Genomic DNA, 13,579 nt, shown 5'->3' with positions numbered 1-13,579 from the left:
GACAATATCTTCATTTTGTTTATCAAAAAAGGAATGACTTATGTATTTGGATCTTTTAGTGTACATCTAATATTGCAAAAAATAAGCTTGACTTTAAATCTAAATCTCTAAATGCCAATTTTAATCTGATAATTCAATGAGTTATTTGAATAATCGGTAATATTTCGCCTAAACCGTCTCAGTGCTGCCCTCTATAGGTTGAGAGAGAGGGATTATTTTCTGGAGAGAGAGATGATGGAGGAGGGATGAACGGAGAGGCGGAGGGATGAACGGAGAGGCGGAGGGATGAACGGAGAGGCGGAGGGATGAACCGAGAGGCGGAGGGATGAACGGAGAGGCGGAGGGATGAACCGAGAGGCGGAGGGATGAACCGAGAGGCGGAGGGATGAACGGAGAGGCGGAGGGATGAACCGAGAGGCGGAGGGATGAACCGAGAGGCGGAGGGATGAACCGAGAGGCGGAGGGATGAACGGAGAGGCGGAGGGATGAACCGAGAGGCGGAGGGATGAACGGAGAGGCGGAGGGATGAACCGAGAGGCGGAGGGATGAACGGAGAGGCGGAGGGATGAACGGAGTGAGTGTCTCCTGCTGCTCTTCTTCTGCCTCTAATCTCTGCTGGGAGGAAATGAGAAACACACACCTACAGACACACACACCTTCCTGAGCGCCACACACACATCAATATTTAACTTATATAATTCTAATTAATTATTTGTAATAATAATTCCATTAATATTAATGAATGAATCAAAGTTTGAGTTTCTCCAGTTTGAATCTGGGAATCATAAAGTTAGCTTTAAGCTACATAAGGAAACATGACGATAAACTATCCCAGAACGTATTGTGATAATCGATAATATTGCTGTTTGGAGACAGTTGTTTAGTAGTAATGTCATAATAATAATGCAGGAATATTCTCAGTCAAACTTTAAAGTCTAATAAATATTTAATACTGGAGCTGGAAAATATTTTTAATATCCAAAGAAAAGAAAAAACAACAGAACCAACAAATAAAATTAATTCTGAATTATCTGTAAACAAAATTATCCTTTAAAAAATGATAATTCTTTAATTATCACTGAAAACTTTTATCATTAAGTTTATGGTAGAAAGAGAAAAACAATAAATCATGCAAATGGAAAATATTGAGTTTGTTTTAATTTATCATGTGATTGATTGATTGATTGATTGAATCGAAGCTTCAGACAGAAACACAGGAATGATGTTAGTTTGTTAGTTCATCCATCATGATAACGCCACCAAACTCTGATCTCCATCCACCGGGCCGGTTCCGGTCCGTTCTGGTCTGTTCCCGTGTGTTGCCATGGGTACCGTAGTTTGAGGGTTCTGTTCGCCATCAGGATGACAGAGCTGCCATGAGGCCGGGCAGATCATGAGGTTCTGGTTTTGTTTTATACTGGAGTAACCACAGAACCAGGACTCAGTTAAAACAGAATCTGGTGGTCAGAACCAGCGCTGTTCAGATCGGCTGCTTTACTCTTCAGAGGTTTCAGATGTTTGGAGTCAAATGTAACAGAAAGCTGCAAGAAAACCATTTTTATTCCTGCTGGAGACCCACAACCACCAGAAACCTGCTTCTGTTCTGGTCCTGGTAGAAAATCAGACGTTAACGTTTTATAGCAGAACCGCTACAGGAGGTTTAAACAACGACAAGGAAGGAGGAAGAGAGGCGGGCAAAAACTGGCAGAGCGTTTGGCGAAGAACAGAGTCAGACTGATTACTGGCAGGTTGCAGCTGTGAGGGGAGAGAGAGCGAGCTGCAGGCAGGCTGAGGGAGAGAGAGAGAGAGGTATAACAGAGCGAGGAGGAGGAGGAAACACAGACAAATCTAACCAAAACTAGAACAAGAAATAATAATAATAAAAATAACCACTAAAATAAAATAGAAACTGGCTCATCTGATCAAAATTAAGAATAGCGAAGGATGCTTCACCTCATCAGCCCTGTTCAGTCAACCCAACTCCAGTCTGTCTGCCTAGTCAAAGTCTGGTTCAGTTGGTGAAGTGAACTCTGGTTCGGTTTGAATGCATGTGTGACCAGAGACCGCTCTAAAAGCAGGAAGTGGACTACAGCACAGGGCATTCTGGGTAAATACAGCCAAAGCTAACATGCTAGCCTAGTGCTAGCAGCAGAAATGGCTCCTGGTCTTTAGCCAAAGACTAAAGAGAAATCCTCCAACACTAAACTCTGACGCCTCCATCTTGTTTCCATCCGGTGAAGAAGGAAGTTGCTCTCAGTGTCTTCAGAGGTTTTCACGTTTCCTTCAGTGGTTCTTGGTGCAGCGCCCCCACAGGCCAGGAGGGGAACAGGTTGGTTTGACTCAGAACCACAGCAGCTGGAGGTGGAGCAGATGGTGAAGTTCTGGTTCCAGTAGAACCGGGTCGACCGGACCATCAGGAGGAAAACATCCTGACAGTCAATTGACCTCTGCTTCCTCTCATCAGGGCGTCTGCTTCTGTTTTCCTTTTCTTCACATCCTGGTTCTTACTCTTTGTCCACCTGACTCCTACGATGTCCCCTACCTTCACCCCTCCACACACTTTAACCCCCCCTCCATTAGCAGATTAGTTTCAGTCCCATAACGCTGCCACCGTGTCTTTATTGGCTCTCATTAACCCTAAATCATCCTTTGTTTCTGCTTTGCTGCTCCCCCTAACACACACTTCAGTCCTGATCCACACACACACACACACTTCAGTCCTGATCCACACACACACACACACACACACACACTTCAGTCCTGATCCACACACACACACACCCCAGTCCTGATCCACACACACACACACACACCCCAGTCCTGATCCACACACACACACACACACACCCCAGTCCTGATCCACACACACACACACCCCAGTCCTGATCCACACACACACACACCCCAGTCCTGATCCACACACACACACACACACACACTTCAGTCCTGATCCACACACACACACACCCCAGTCCTGATCCACACACACACACACCCCAGTCCTGATCCACACACACACACACCCCAGTCCTGATCCACACACACACACCCCAGTCTTGATCCACACACACACCATGCCGTGTTGGCAGCCCGGCGGTGGTTTCTGTTGTTACCTTTGATTGAACATTTTCCTAATGAATTATTAGTTTCTTTGAGATTTCATCATAAATGTATATAATAAATTTTAGAATCATTATCAAGTTTTTACATCATTTAATATTGAATACATTCTGTTATTACATTTGTTTATATCTGCTTTTGTCAGTTATTTTATGAGATTGTTGATTTATTTTTCTAAACATAATATAATTATAATTATAAATATGATAAATAATAATAAATAAATGAATTCAATAACAATGCCAACATTTAATAGTTAGATTTAAATAAATGATATTAATGCTATCAATTTTACCTACAACAACAATAACATATTGTATTAATATTGAAGAAAAATTATAACAAAAACATAATAATACAGGATAATCAAATAATGAAAGATTTAAAAAAATAACCATAAAAATATTTTTTTATTCAGTCCGTATTTTTTATTATAATTCTTTGTTAAAAAGCCATAATCTGAATTATTCAGAAATACATCAGTCTTCATAATAATAACGTATAATTCTTATCTCTACTCTTTTTATTTATTTTTTTAGATAAATTAACTTTATTTAAACATTCAGCATAAGATCTGTTATTTTATTTTTTATTTCATTGACTTACAGAGATTCTGTACAATCTACCCAAATGTTTCTGAATCCTAAGTCATTTTTATCTGTAATAAATAAAAAACCAGAAATAATTTGAAAATTTTGTCATTAGTTTGATGCGATTTTTTTTTTTAACATAATGCTGATAAAAACAACTCAAAAACAATTAACAGCTTCTGAAATACTTTTTTTTTACCCCTCCAGGGGGTATTTTGTGGCTCTAGTGTCCCTTATATGACAGCAGGCTGACAGGAAACGGGGAAGACATGCAGCAAATATTGTTGGGTCCAGGAGTCGAACCCGCGACGAGGACTCAAGGCCTCCAAACATAGCGCTAACCGCTACGCCACCACGGCATGCCCCCTGAAATGCATTTTTTGAAACAGGATGTAAATAACAGGAAAAAAATGTCTCAAGTTTTACAATCATTAAAATTTTTCTATTTAAAAAAACAAGTAAAATCAATATTTATCTGAAAAATGGATTCTGTTCTAAAAAATAAACAAAGACGTGTTTGGGTGTTATCGTCTCTGTTTGGGTTAAATATAAAAAAGGTTTTACTTTAAATACAAAAGACGGAAAGCATTTAAATTTATTAATGAAGCACTTCTACAATCATGAATTTACACTATTAAAAGCTAATAAAATAATTAAGGAAATCATTCATTTATAGTATCCATTTCCTGCTTTTTTTAAACCAAATATTATGTAGAATATATTATAGTTTTGCCCTCTATGGCAATGCCCTCTATGGCATTGTGTTGCCCTCAGGCAACAAACCACTATTTTGGCCCACACACCGCCCCTTTAAAGTTTTTTTAAGTAAAACATCACATAAAAAATCTGATGATATGTCTGTGACCAATGAAATTTGAGCTGGGCGTGGCTTTGACCTTTGTCTTGGGGTGAAACAATCCTTTTTTTGGACCGCAGCTGACTTGGACACACCGCTAGCAGAAGGTAAGATAAATTTCACTTTTTTACATGTTTAAATTTAAATAATTTTGTATAAATAATATCTGTGATGTGCATGAATAAGTGAAAAAGCATATTTGATTGAGTAAAGACACCTTTTGTCTTCATTTATATACTAAAATGGCAGTTTTTCATTCGTTGCCTCAGGGCAACATTGTGCAGTTAGTCCACTTTTGTGTGAACTATAACATGCTCATGGATGGAGATGTGTAGGGATATGTAGTTATCAACATAATCAATTTTTTTCTGTACTATCTACTATTACTCATAGGAAATGGATGCACAAAGATTTTATGGGCGTAAGAAGCATGATCAAGCGGTTAGGCTCATTCCTTCTGACAGTGAGGACAGTGAGCTTGAGGAGAGTGACAGTGAGGAAGAGTGGACTCCAAAATCAGGTTTGAGGGAGAGTTAGGAGATCAGGGTTCAGTCAATAGAGTAACATACTGTATGGAATGAGCATGTATGTGCGTTTGTACATAAGTGAGTGAAGAGAGGTATATATAACCTATTCTAATTTTATGCTTACTGGTTTCTTTTGAAAACAGATGACCTGCCTGATGACAATGAGTCTGTGGATGAAGAGGAAAATGAAGAGGATGAAGTATCACAGGAAGCTGTTCCACGCTTACCTCGTTGGAGAACACCCCACAGTGCCAATATCACTGATTACCCAGAATGGCAGGCCAGTCTTCCAAAATCAGATCATATCAATTCCCCCTACAAATACTTCAAGATGTTTTTTTCTGAAGACATTCTGGAAGTAGTTCTAGAGCAGTCAAATTTATATGCCATTCAGTGTGACACCAACAAGCCCCTTAACCTCACTAAAAAAGAACTGGAACAATTTATGGGTACAGCAGTATACATGTCATTGTTTGGATTACCAGGCACCCGCATGTTTTGGAACAAAGCCACCCGAGTGTCCCAGGTAGCTGACACCATGGCACTAAACAGATGGGAGTTCATTAAAAAATCCCTGCACTTCAACAACAATGAAGTGAGACAACGAGAAAATATTGATCCACTCCACAAAATCCGACCACTGGTCACTCATCTTACCTCAAAGCTGCAGACAATACCAATGAGTGAGAAGTTGGCTGTGGAGGAGCAGATGGTCCCTTTCAAGGGAAGAAATAGACTCAAGCAATACCTGCCAGCTAAGCCAAAGAAATGGGGCTACAAGATATTCATCTTGGCTGGCTCTGATGGTGTCCCGCACAATTTTGAGATTTACACGGGGAGAGTTGTGCAACCACCTGAGCTGCCAGATGTAGGAGCAAGTGGCAATGTTGTCCTCCGCCTGGCCCAGCCAATACCCAGACAGCAGAACTACAAGGTGTTCTTTGACAACTGGTTCACGAGTGTCCCTCTCATTCTCACACTTGCTCACCAGGGAATTCACTGTACTGGTACTGTTCGTAGCAACAGACTACCAGGTGTCAACTTGATGTGTGATGTTGAGTTGAAGAGAACTGGGCGTGGATCTTTTGAACAGAAGATCGCCATGGTTGGAGAAACCACCTTGCATGCTGTGAAATGGTATGATAACCGTTCAGTCAGTCTTCTCAGCAATTACATTGGAGCGCACCCAGTCACCGACGTTGATAGGTGGGATGGCAAGCAAAAAAAAATCATCAAAATTCCCTGTCCTGCTGTGGTGAGAGAGTACAATAAGAATATGGGTGGAGTGGATCTGCTGGACTCCCTCATTGCACTGTACCGCAACAAAATCAGGTCGAAAAAGTGGTACCATCGGCTGATGTTCCACTTTATCGACATGACCATCGTGACTGCCTGGCTGCTCTACAAGAGAGACTGCAGCAGCACTGGGATGAGAAAAGAGGAACAGATGAGGCTTTATACATTCAAGTCATATATTGCAGAAAGCTTGTGCAAAAGTGGAAAGAATCTGGAGCGTAAGAGAGGTCGTCCCAGTTCCACAATTGCTGGGGAGTACGAAGAGAAGAGGAGAAGAGGACCTACTACACCTATCCCGGTCCCTGATGTGCGTCTGGATGCCACAGCCCACTGGATGGTCATGGATGAAAAGAAAGGGAGATGCAAGGTACCAAGATGCAAAGGTACACCTAAAGCCAAGTGCCAAAAATGTGACGCCCACCTTTGTTTCACATCCACCAGCAACTGCTTCATGAGGTTCCATACAGAATAATACAAACTGTACTTTGTAAAAAAGAGAAACACGGAGCTATTCAGTACCCCACAGGAACATGTATTTGGAAACATAAACACACACTGCAGCTAATCTCTAATGCACTAATTGATAAACCATTTGTGGCTGTTTGTTGAAAGGAAACTTGTTGAAATTGTTGTTGTTGAAATTAAACTTCTTCTAATGTGTTTATTGCTTGTTTGTTAATCATTCCACTTAAAGAAAACCTTGGCGTTTTAGTACCCTCATAGCATGTTGTTGCCCTGAGACAACAAACCAAAATCTGGTGGGGGTGGCAGGGTGGAGCACATTTTCTGATTGATATATTATAAAGACCCCCTCAAACTCCCAAAACTAGGGTGAAATATTTTTTTCCTCATAAAATAAAAATTCATGCCATAGAGGGTTATTAAATATAATCTCTATCACCACGTCTGATTCTCATGGGTTAATCCAGCTGATTTCTGTTCTTCTTCTTCTGTTTTTTAATCCTGAAATTGAGATGTTAAAGAGACTAAAATCAATTTCCTGCACCTGTTCCCTCTGCTGGAGCAGAACCAGGAGCCACTCAATCCAATCTGGACCCTAATGGACACACACACACACACACGCACACACACACACACACACACACACACACACACACACACACACACATACACAGGTAGAACATCATACAGCTGCAAACAGCTTAATGCAGTAACCAGTGCAGACTGCCGGTCCTCACAGCGATATGTAAACAGATGAAGGCATTCATGCAGACACACACACACATGCTTAGTTAGCTCTAACATTAGCCACTTCCTGCTGCTAACTACATCACGGCCGCACTAAAGAGATTAGACACACACACACACTCTCCAGCAGAGAGACCCTGCGGCTAGCAGCTAGCAGCTGCTGCTGAAGCAACAGTCGGCTGTTTGCATCACAGTCGGTTTATTTCAGCGGATCGGACTGGACAGAACCTCCAGAACCTTCTTGTCTTTGTTCACAGGAACAGCAGAAAAAAACATGGAGGCTTCTTTTTAAACACATTATTGTTCATTCAGCATTAACTTTAACTGTGTTAACTTCACCGTTTCCATTAATAATTTTACACACAGTTTCCACAGCCGGTGTGTGGAGGTTAAAGGGCATCATGTCTCCATGTTGGGGAGGGAGAGATGCTGTAAAAAAACACCAAAACAATAAAAAACAACAACAAAAAAACAAAAGCGTGTCGTAAAAACCAGCAGCTCTCTGATGGCGGCCATCTTTCCTCCACTTCCGAGACAAACAGTAACAGTGGTCACATGACTGACGTCGGCGCCACCTTATTTATGCAGCCTGAGATGACGATATTCTCACTCCGTAACATCAGCACCGCTCAGGAACTGCTCTGGCTTTACCAAAATGCCCGCATGGTAACCGTGACGACGCCGACCAGCCATGAGACGCATCAGAAATCATCAGCAGAACAGAACCGGGCATGGAGGGTCGTAGGGTCACCTCTGGGTTCAGTACCGCCTCTGCTCACACACACACACACACCCCGCTCACACATACTGCTCACACACACACACACCGCTCACACACACTGCTCTCACACACACACACTGCTCTCACACACACACACCGCTCACACACACTGCTCTCACACACACACACCGCTCCTGCAGTCCAATCTGCTAATTTCATCCTCAAGAAGACGAAATGCTTCACTCAGCTCCTCCGTCTCTTCCCAGAATGCTTTGCTTCTCTCTCCTCTGACTGAATTGTTTCTTTTCTTTCACCTGTTTTCTCTCCGTTTGCTGCCGGCTTTCTGTTCGTTGTTCCTCGGTGGTTCTGCCCGTCGGCCCGGTTCTGTTCTGAACTTTAAATGTTTCCAGTTCCAGTTAGTCACCAAATGAACTCGGTTCTGATAGGTTCTGTTATTTAGTTGAGTTTATGTTTAATTCAGTTTTAATTAGTTTTTAGAGTGTTTGCTCTTTTTTATTACCGTAGTTACTGTTAGTTAAATATTGTTTAGTTTGTTTTTTATTATAGTTTTTAGTTTTTTAATACTTTGGTTTATTTTTATAAAATATACTAAGTATACTTTGAATTCACAGAATATTGTGATTTTGTATATATTTCTTATTAATTCTCAACAGAATAAACTTTTTAATATATTAATTCGGTTTTTGTTGGACAACCAACTGGTTCCTCCGAACTTTTACTGTCACCATTTTGTAGTGCTGTAATTGGCAGAATTTGCTTTTTATTTTAATAATCTATAATTAGTCTTCTGAAATTATTAGAAATAATAAATGCTACATTTATTCTAGACACTTGTGTATTAAAATGACCAGAATAAAATCCATGGTCTAGTTTTAAGCTAATATTTTTTGACTTCAGCAGAAATCCAAAAACTGAACCAGTTTCAGTTCAGCTGAAAGACACTTCAAGTATAAAGAAATAAAGAAGTATAAGAATAAAGAAACAATCAGGAGCTTTTGAAAATGATGATTGATAGCGTAGAGGTTTTATTTTATGCTGAATCTGTTTTTTCCACTCTTTATTCTCTTTATTTTAATACATAAATGTAAAACTGAAAGCATCTGTATTGATCAATTGATCAGAGAAATCCGCCAATCAGAAGCCAGAACTGAACCGTTTCCTCTGAACCGACTCAAATACTGAAAAATTATATTTATTTTTCAGATTCTTCAAATCCACAGTTTAGAAATCAGAAAAATAATAAGAAATACATTTATAATATTTACAACTGAACATCGACCGGTTCAGTCGATCTCTCTTTCCTTTTCCAGCAGTCTGCTCTTATCTGCCTTTTATTTATTCACCCTTCCCTTCATCTATTTTTCACCTCCTTTTAATCCAGATTCCTCCCTCCATTCATCTCTCCTCCTTATGTTGAACTTAACGTCCTTTCTTCATCTTGCACTCCTCCAGGTTTTATTGGCTCCATAAATGTCCCTAAGAGGCTCCGGTATCAGAGCGAGTCCAGTAGTGCTTAGTCCGGTGGATGGCGATTCAGATGTGAAAACACATTAAACCAAAATGGCCTCTGTGGCTTTAAAATGAATTAGACAATAACAAATGACCAGCAGGGCGACTTAACCTCTACAACTATTCCTTCCCTTCCTCCTGATGAGAGTAACTCATCTGAATTTGCTGGATGTGTTTCAGGCAGAGGGCCAGAAAAGCTTTTATATCCATAAAGGCCCATGGATCACAGAGAATTGCATTAAGCTGTCCAATTTAATTACAGTATCGACCAAACATAATAGATACTTACAGGCTCCTGAAGAGTGATAGGCTGGAGGGCCGAACAACGCGCTCCCAAAAACGCACACACTGTCCATTTATAATGCTGATGCAGGGCTGGAGCCCAACGCCGCGCATGTCCCCTGAGGTGTGTGTGTCAGGTGAGATGTGTGTGTGTCCTCTAAGGTGTGTGTGTCCACCGAGGTGTGTGTGTGTCCACCGAGGTGTGTGTGTGTCCTCTGAGGTGTGTGTTTCCGGTGAGATGTGTGTGTGTGTGTGTGTGTGTCAGGTGAGGTGTCTGTGTATGTCTCTGAGAAATGAGTGAGGAAGCCCCAGGAGAGCTTTTTTAGAAGCTTAGTTTGAGTTTGATGCTCCAGCTCCCAAATGACTTGTTCTCTGCAAACATAACAAATAATCTAACACACACACACACACATATGGATATTTCTATCCATATTACGACTTTACATGGACTTCCATTCATTTTACTGACTATATTAGGGACTAACCCAAACATTTTCAACACTTTCTGCTAGCCTTAACCATTACTAGCATAGACACATTGACTAGCATTCGTTTTAACTAAATTGTCATTATAATGCTAAATCTTAAATGTACGCCGGATATGTAAAAGAGAGAAAAACTCTGTGCTTTGCTACTAATTATCAATAATATAACTAACCAAGATCCAAAGGTTTTACATTCCATAAGAAAAAGTTTTAGTTTAAAAAATATTGAGAAAGAGAAAAGTAGGTCAGTTATGCTAGCTTTACTTTGAGCATCTTAACATGTAGGTGAGCTGCAGAATTTGGTATGTTTTGGTTCAGTTGGCAGTAAATTAAGGTGACACACACACCAACTCTCTGATTGATCATTACTAGAGCAGATATTTAAATTAGCTAATCAAGTTATATCTATTTTTTAATGATTATTAATAATGACAAAGCAAACATCAGGCCTGAAAACATGAGACTGTAACAGATTGAATGTTCTGCTCTTTATGTAGGAAATGGGTTTTTTTTAAGTTGATGTACACTTAAATGTAATCTCTGCTCTTGGCAATTGGAGCTGTTGTCAGTCGGTTGCCATGACGACAGCTATTCATGTTGCATGAAGTAGATAGATAGAAAGATCGCTTTATTTTTTCCCCTGCAGGTAAATTGCACAAAGATGATGTAAATGATCAGGTTTCATTTTGTTAACAGAATAATTCTACCGCTTGGCTGTGGATAAATATCCAGATGGAAACAATAAAATTCAACATTCCTATTTAAATTAGGTTTGGTTGGTATCGTTAACCAAACCTAATTTAAATCTTAAAACCTGGTTTTGGTTCTCATTGGTCCTCAGAATGTTTGTATATCTGCCAAACACAGTCTCAAATAGGTTAACTAAACAAGTACACGCACACACACACACGTACACACACGCTTAGCTACATTTAGCTAGAAGTGCTGTCCCACTGCAACCAGCCAGGCTGTCAAGCCTCCATCCACCATGATCAATATAGGGGGCAATATTTTTATTCATACAGCTCCCACTTAATTAAATCACTGGGAACAGGGGAGGGGGTTGTGGTGATGGGGCGGGGGGGTGCAGGGCGCCAGAGCAACGGCACCGAGGCAAAGGAGCGATGAAGAGCAGCAAAGACACGAAGGAGAGAGATGAGAAACTGAGGCCATTCAGTGTTTCCTCCATTAATGCATCACCGCAACATGGAGGTCAAATCTAAAGGTCACCCTGCTCTAATGGGGGGAGGGGGAGGGGATGGCTTTGCAGCAACATTTCCCATTTATTAAAAAAAAAAATGGTTATTCTGTTAGCGAGCCGGAGAGCTCTTAGGAGGATCAGAACAAAATGGCCACAGTGTTTCCAACAGAGAGCAAAACATTATGACCACCAGTCCAACATGGCCGCTTTGCTGCATGTCTGGTCTGGTAGCAAGACATGCTGCATGGATGCTTCAGCAGCCGCATCCCTAACACACACACACACACACACTGCTGGAGAAACCAGCGGTGTATCCCAAAGCTGAGTGCCTTATAACCCAATGATTACTACAGAAGCTCTGTCTGCGCTGATGAAGATTCGCTCACATCAGCTAGCTAAATAGAGCAGCACATTACTGTAAAAGTCTTTCCAGTGTGGATACAAGCATAAACATTAGCATACTAACCTCTCAGGTTGGATTGTTTCCATATTTCCCCATCAGCCACTTAAATTTCAGGATGTTGGCCATTTTCAAGATGGCTGCCGTGGTAGAGCCTTTTTAACCAATTATTACCATAAAATGTTTCACATTTTCATGACTTGGATCATTTTCAACATTGGTCATCCTTCTTTAAAGTGACAAAATGTAGCAGAATCAGAAACTGAGACCACAAAGGAGATGAAAGACAGTCATCTTAATGATTAGCATTAGCTTCTGCTAATTTTTTATGTTCTCAGTGGTTTACTGTATATTCTGCTCATTTTTAACAGGGTTAGCAGTTTACTGTTAGCAACTGCTAATTTTTTTAATGTGATTGACAGTTTAGTGTTAGCTTCCACTGATTTTTTTTATGTACTTAGATGTTTAGCATAAGTTTCCACTAATCTTTTAATGTGCTTAGCCGCTTAGTGTTAGCTTCTGCTAATTTATTTTAAGTGTTTAGCAGATTATCATTAGCATAGCTAATATTTTTTGTAGTCAATTATTGGTTAGTGAAGCTAACTTTTTGGTTAGCTGTGCTAGCATTGGCAATAATTACTGCAGATTTTAGAGAAAATATATATTCTCCTTAACAACCTGAAAAAGGTTGTAAAGACCAAGAACACATATAATTTCTGTTGTTTAGAACATGTAGGCTATGAATTAACAGGGATGTTATGACGCAGAAATCTAAAAACAGAAAGCAGCTGATCATTTTTGCGTTCCATCCTGAATCACTGTTCTGTTTGCCAGGGGAAAAATACTTCTAGTTCAGAACGTTTTGCATAAAAAGAAAAGGAGAATCGCTGCTTGACAGCTCAATACCACAGTCATGCTGTTTGCAGCTCAGTGCCAGCTCTGGGTAATATATATCCCTGCAGTTTGTTGGCAGCCATCGGCATCATTCAAGTGGAGTGGATCCGTAGCCAAGCAGTGGTTCTGATGGGAAGCTTCCAGTTTGAAATGCGTGGAGCTATACGTTCGTGAAGTTGCCAGGATGCAGATCTGATGGGATAAAAGTTTTCCCAGAACAAATGAAGGTTAGAGGAAAAGCTTCCAGTGTTTATCCCCAGTTCACATTCCAGCATAAAACCAGTTTCAGGCTCAGAACGTGGTTACTGTCCCGCTCCTGTTTCATCTGAAATCCTGTGAGTGTTGCCTCAGAGTATGACGTCATAACAGGAAATACTATGTTCATATTAAACTGATGTTCTTCTTATGCTGTAGTAGTTCTGACCTGAAGACCGGCTTTTGGTCCAAACGGTTGACAGCGAAAGGTTC

General features: G+C 40.5%; 2 protein-coding genes across 2 annotated transcripts in view; both read left to right on the top strand.

Annotated features, from left to right (window-relative positions):
- slit3 (slit homolog 3 (Drosophila)) overlaps nucleotides 1-13,579 on the top strand; it is a 207,294-nt gene that overhangs the window by 109,189 nt on the left and 84,526 nt on the right. The window lies entirely within an intron of this gene.
- LOC114138730 (piggyBac transposable element-derived protein 3-like) lies at nucleotides 4,467-7,051 on the top strand. The gene is made up of 2 exons (XM_028008121.1): nucleotides 4,467-4,673; nucleotides 5,237-7,051. Exon 2 carries the CDS (start codon nucleotides 5,425-5,427, stop codon nucleotides 6,859-6,861), a length of 1,437 nt encoding a protein of 478 aa, XP_027863922.1. The 5' UTR covers nucleotides 4,467-4,673; nucleotides 5,237-5,424; the 3' UTR covers nucleotides 6,862-7,051.

This window comes from Xiphophorus couchianus, chromosome 23 (assembly GCF_001444195.1).
Source record: "Xiphophorus couchianus chromosome 23, X_couchianus-1.0, whole genome shotgun sequence".
Classification (NCBI taxonomy): domain Eukaryota; kingdom Metazoa; phylum Chordata; class Actinopteri; order Cyprinodontiformes; family Poeciliidae; genus Xiphophorus; species Xiphophorus couchianus.
This window is presented reverse-complemented; position numbering and strand designations above follow the sequence as displayed.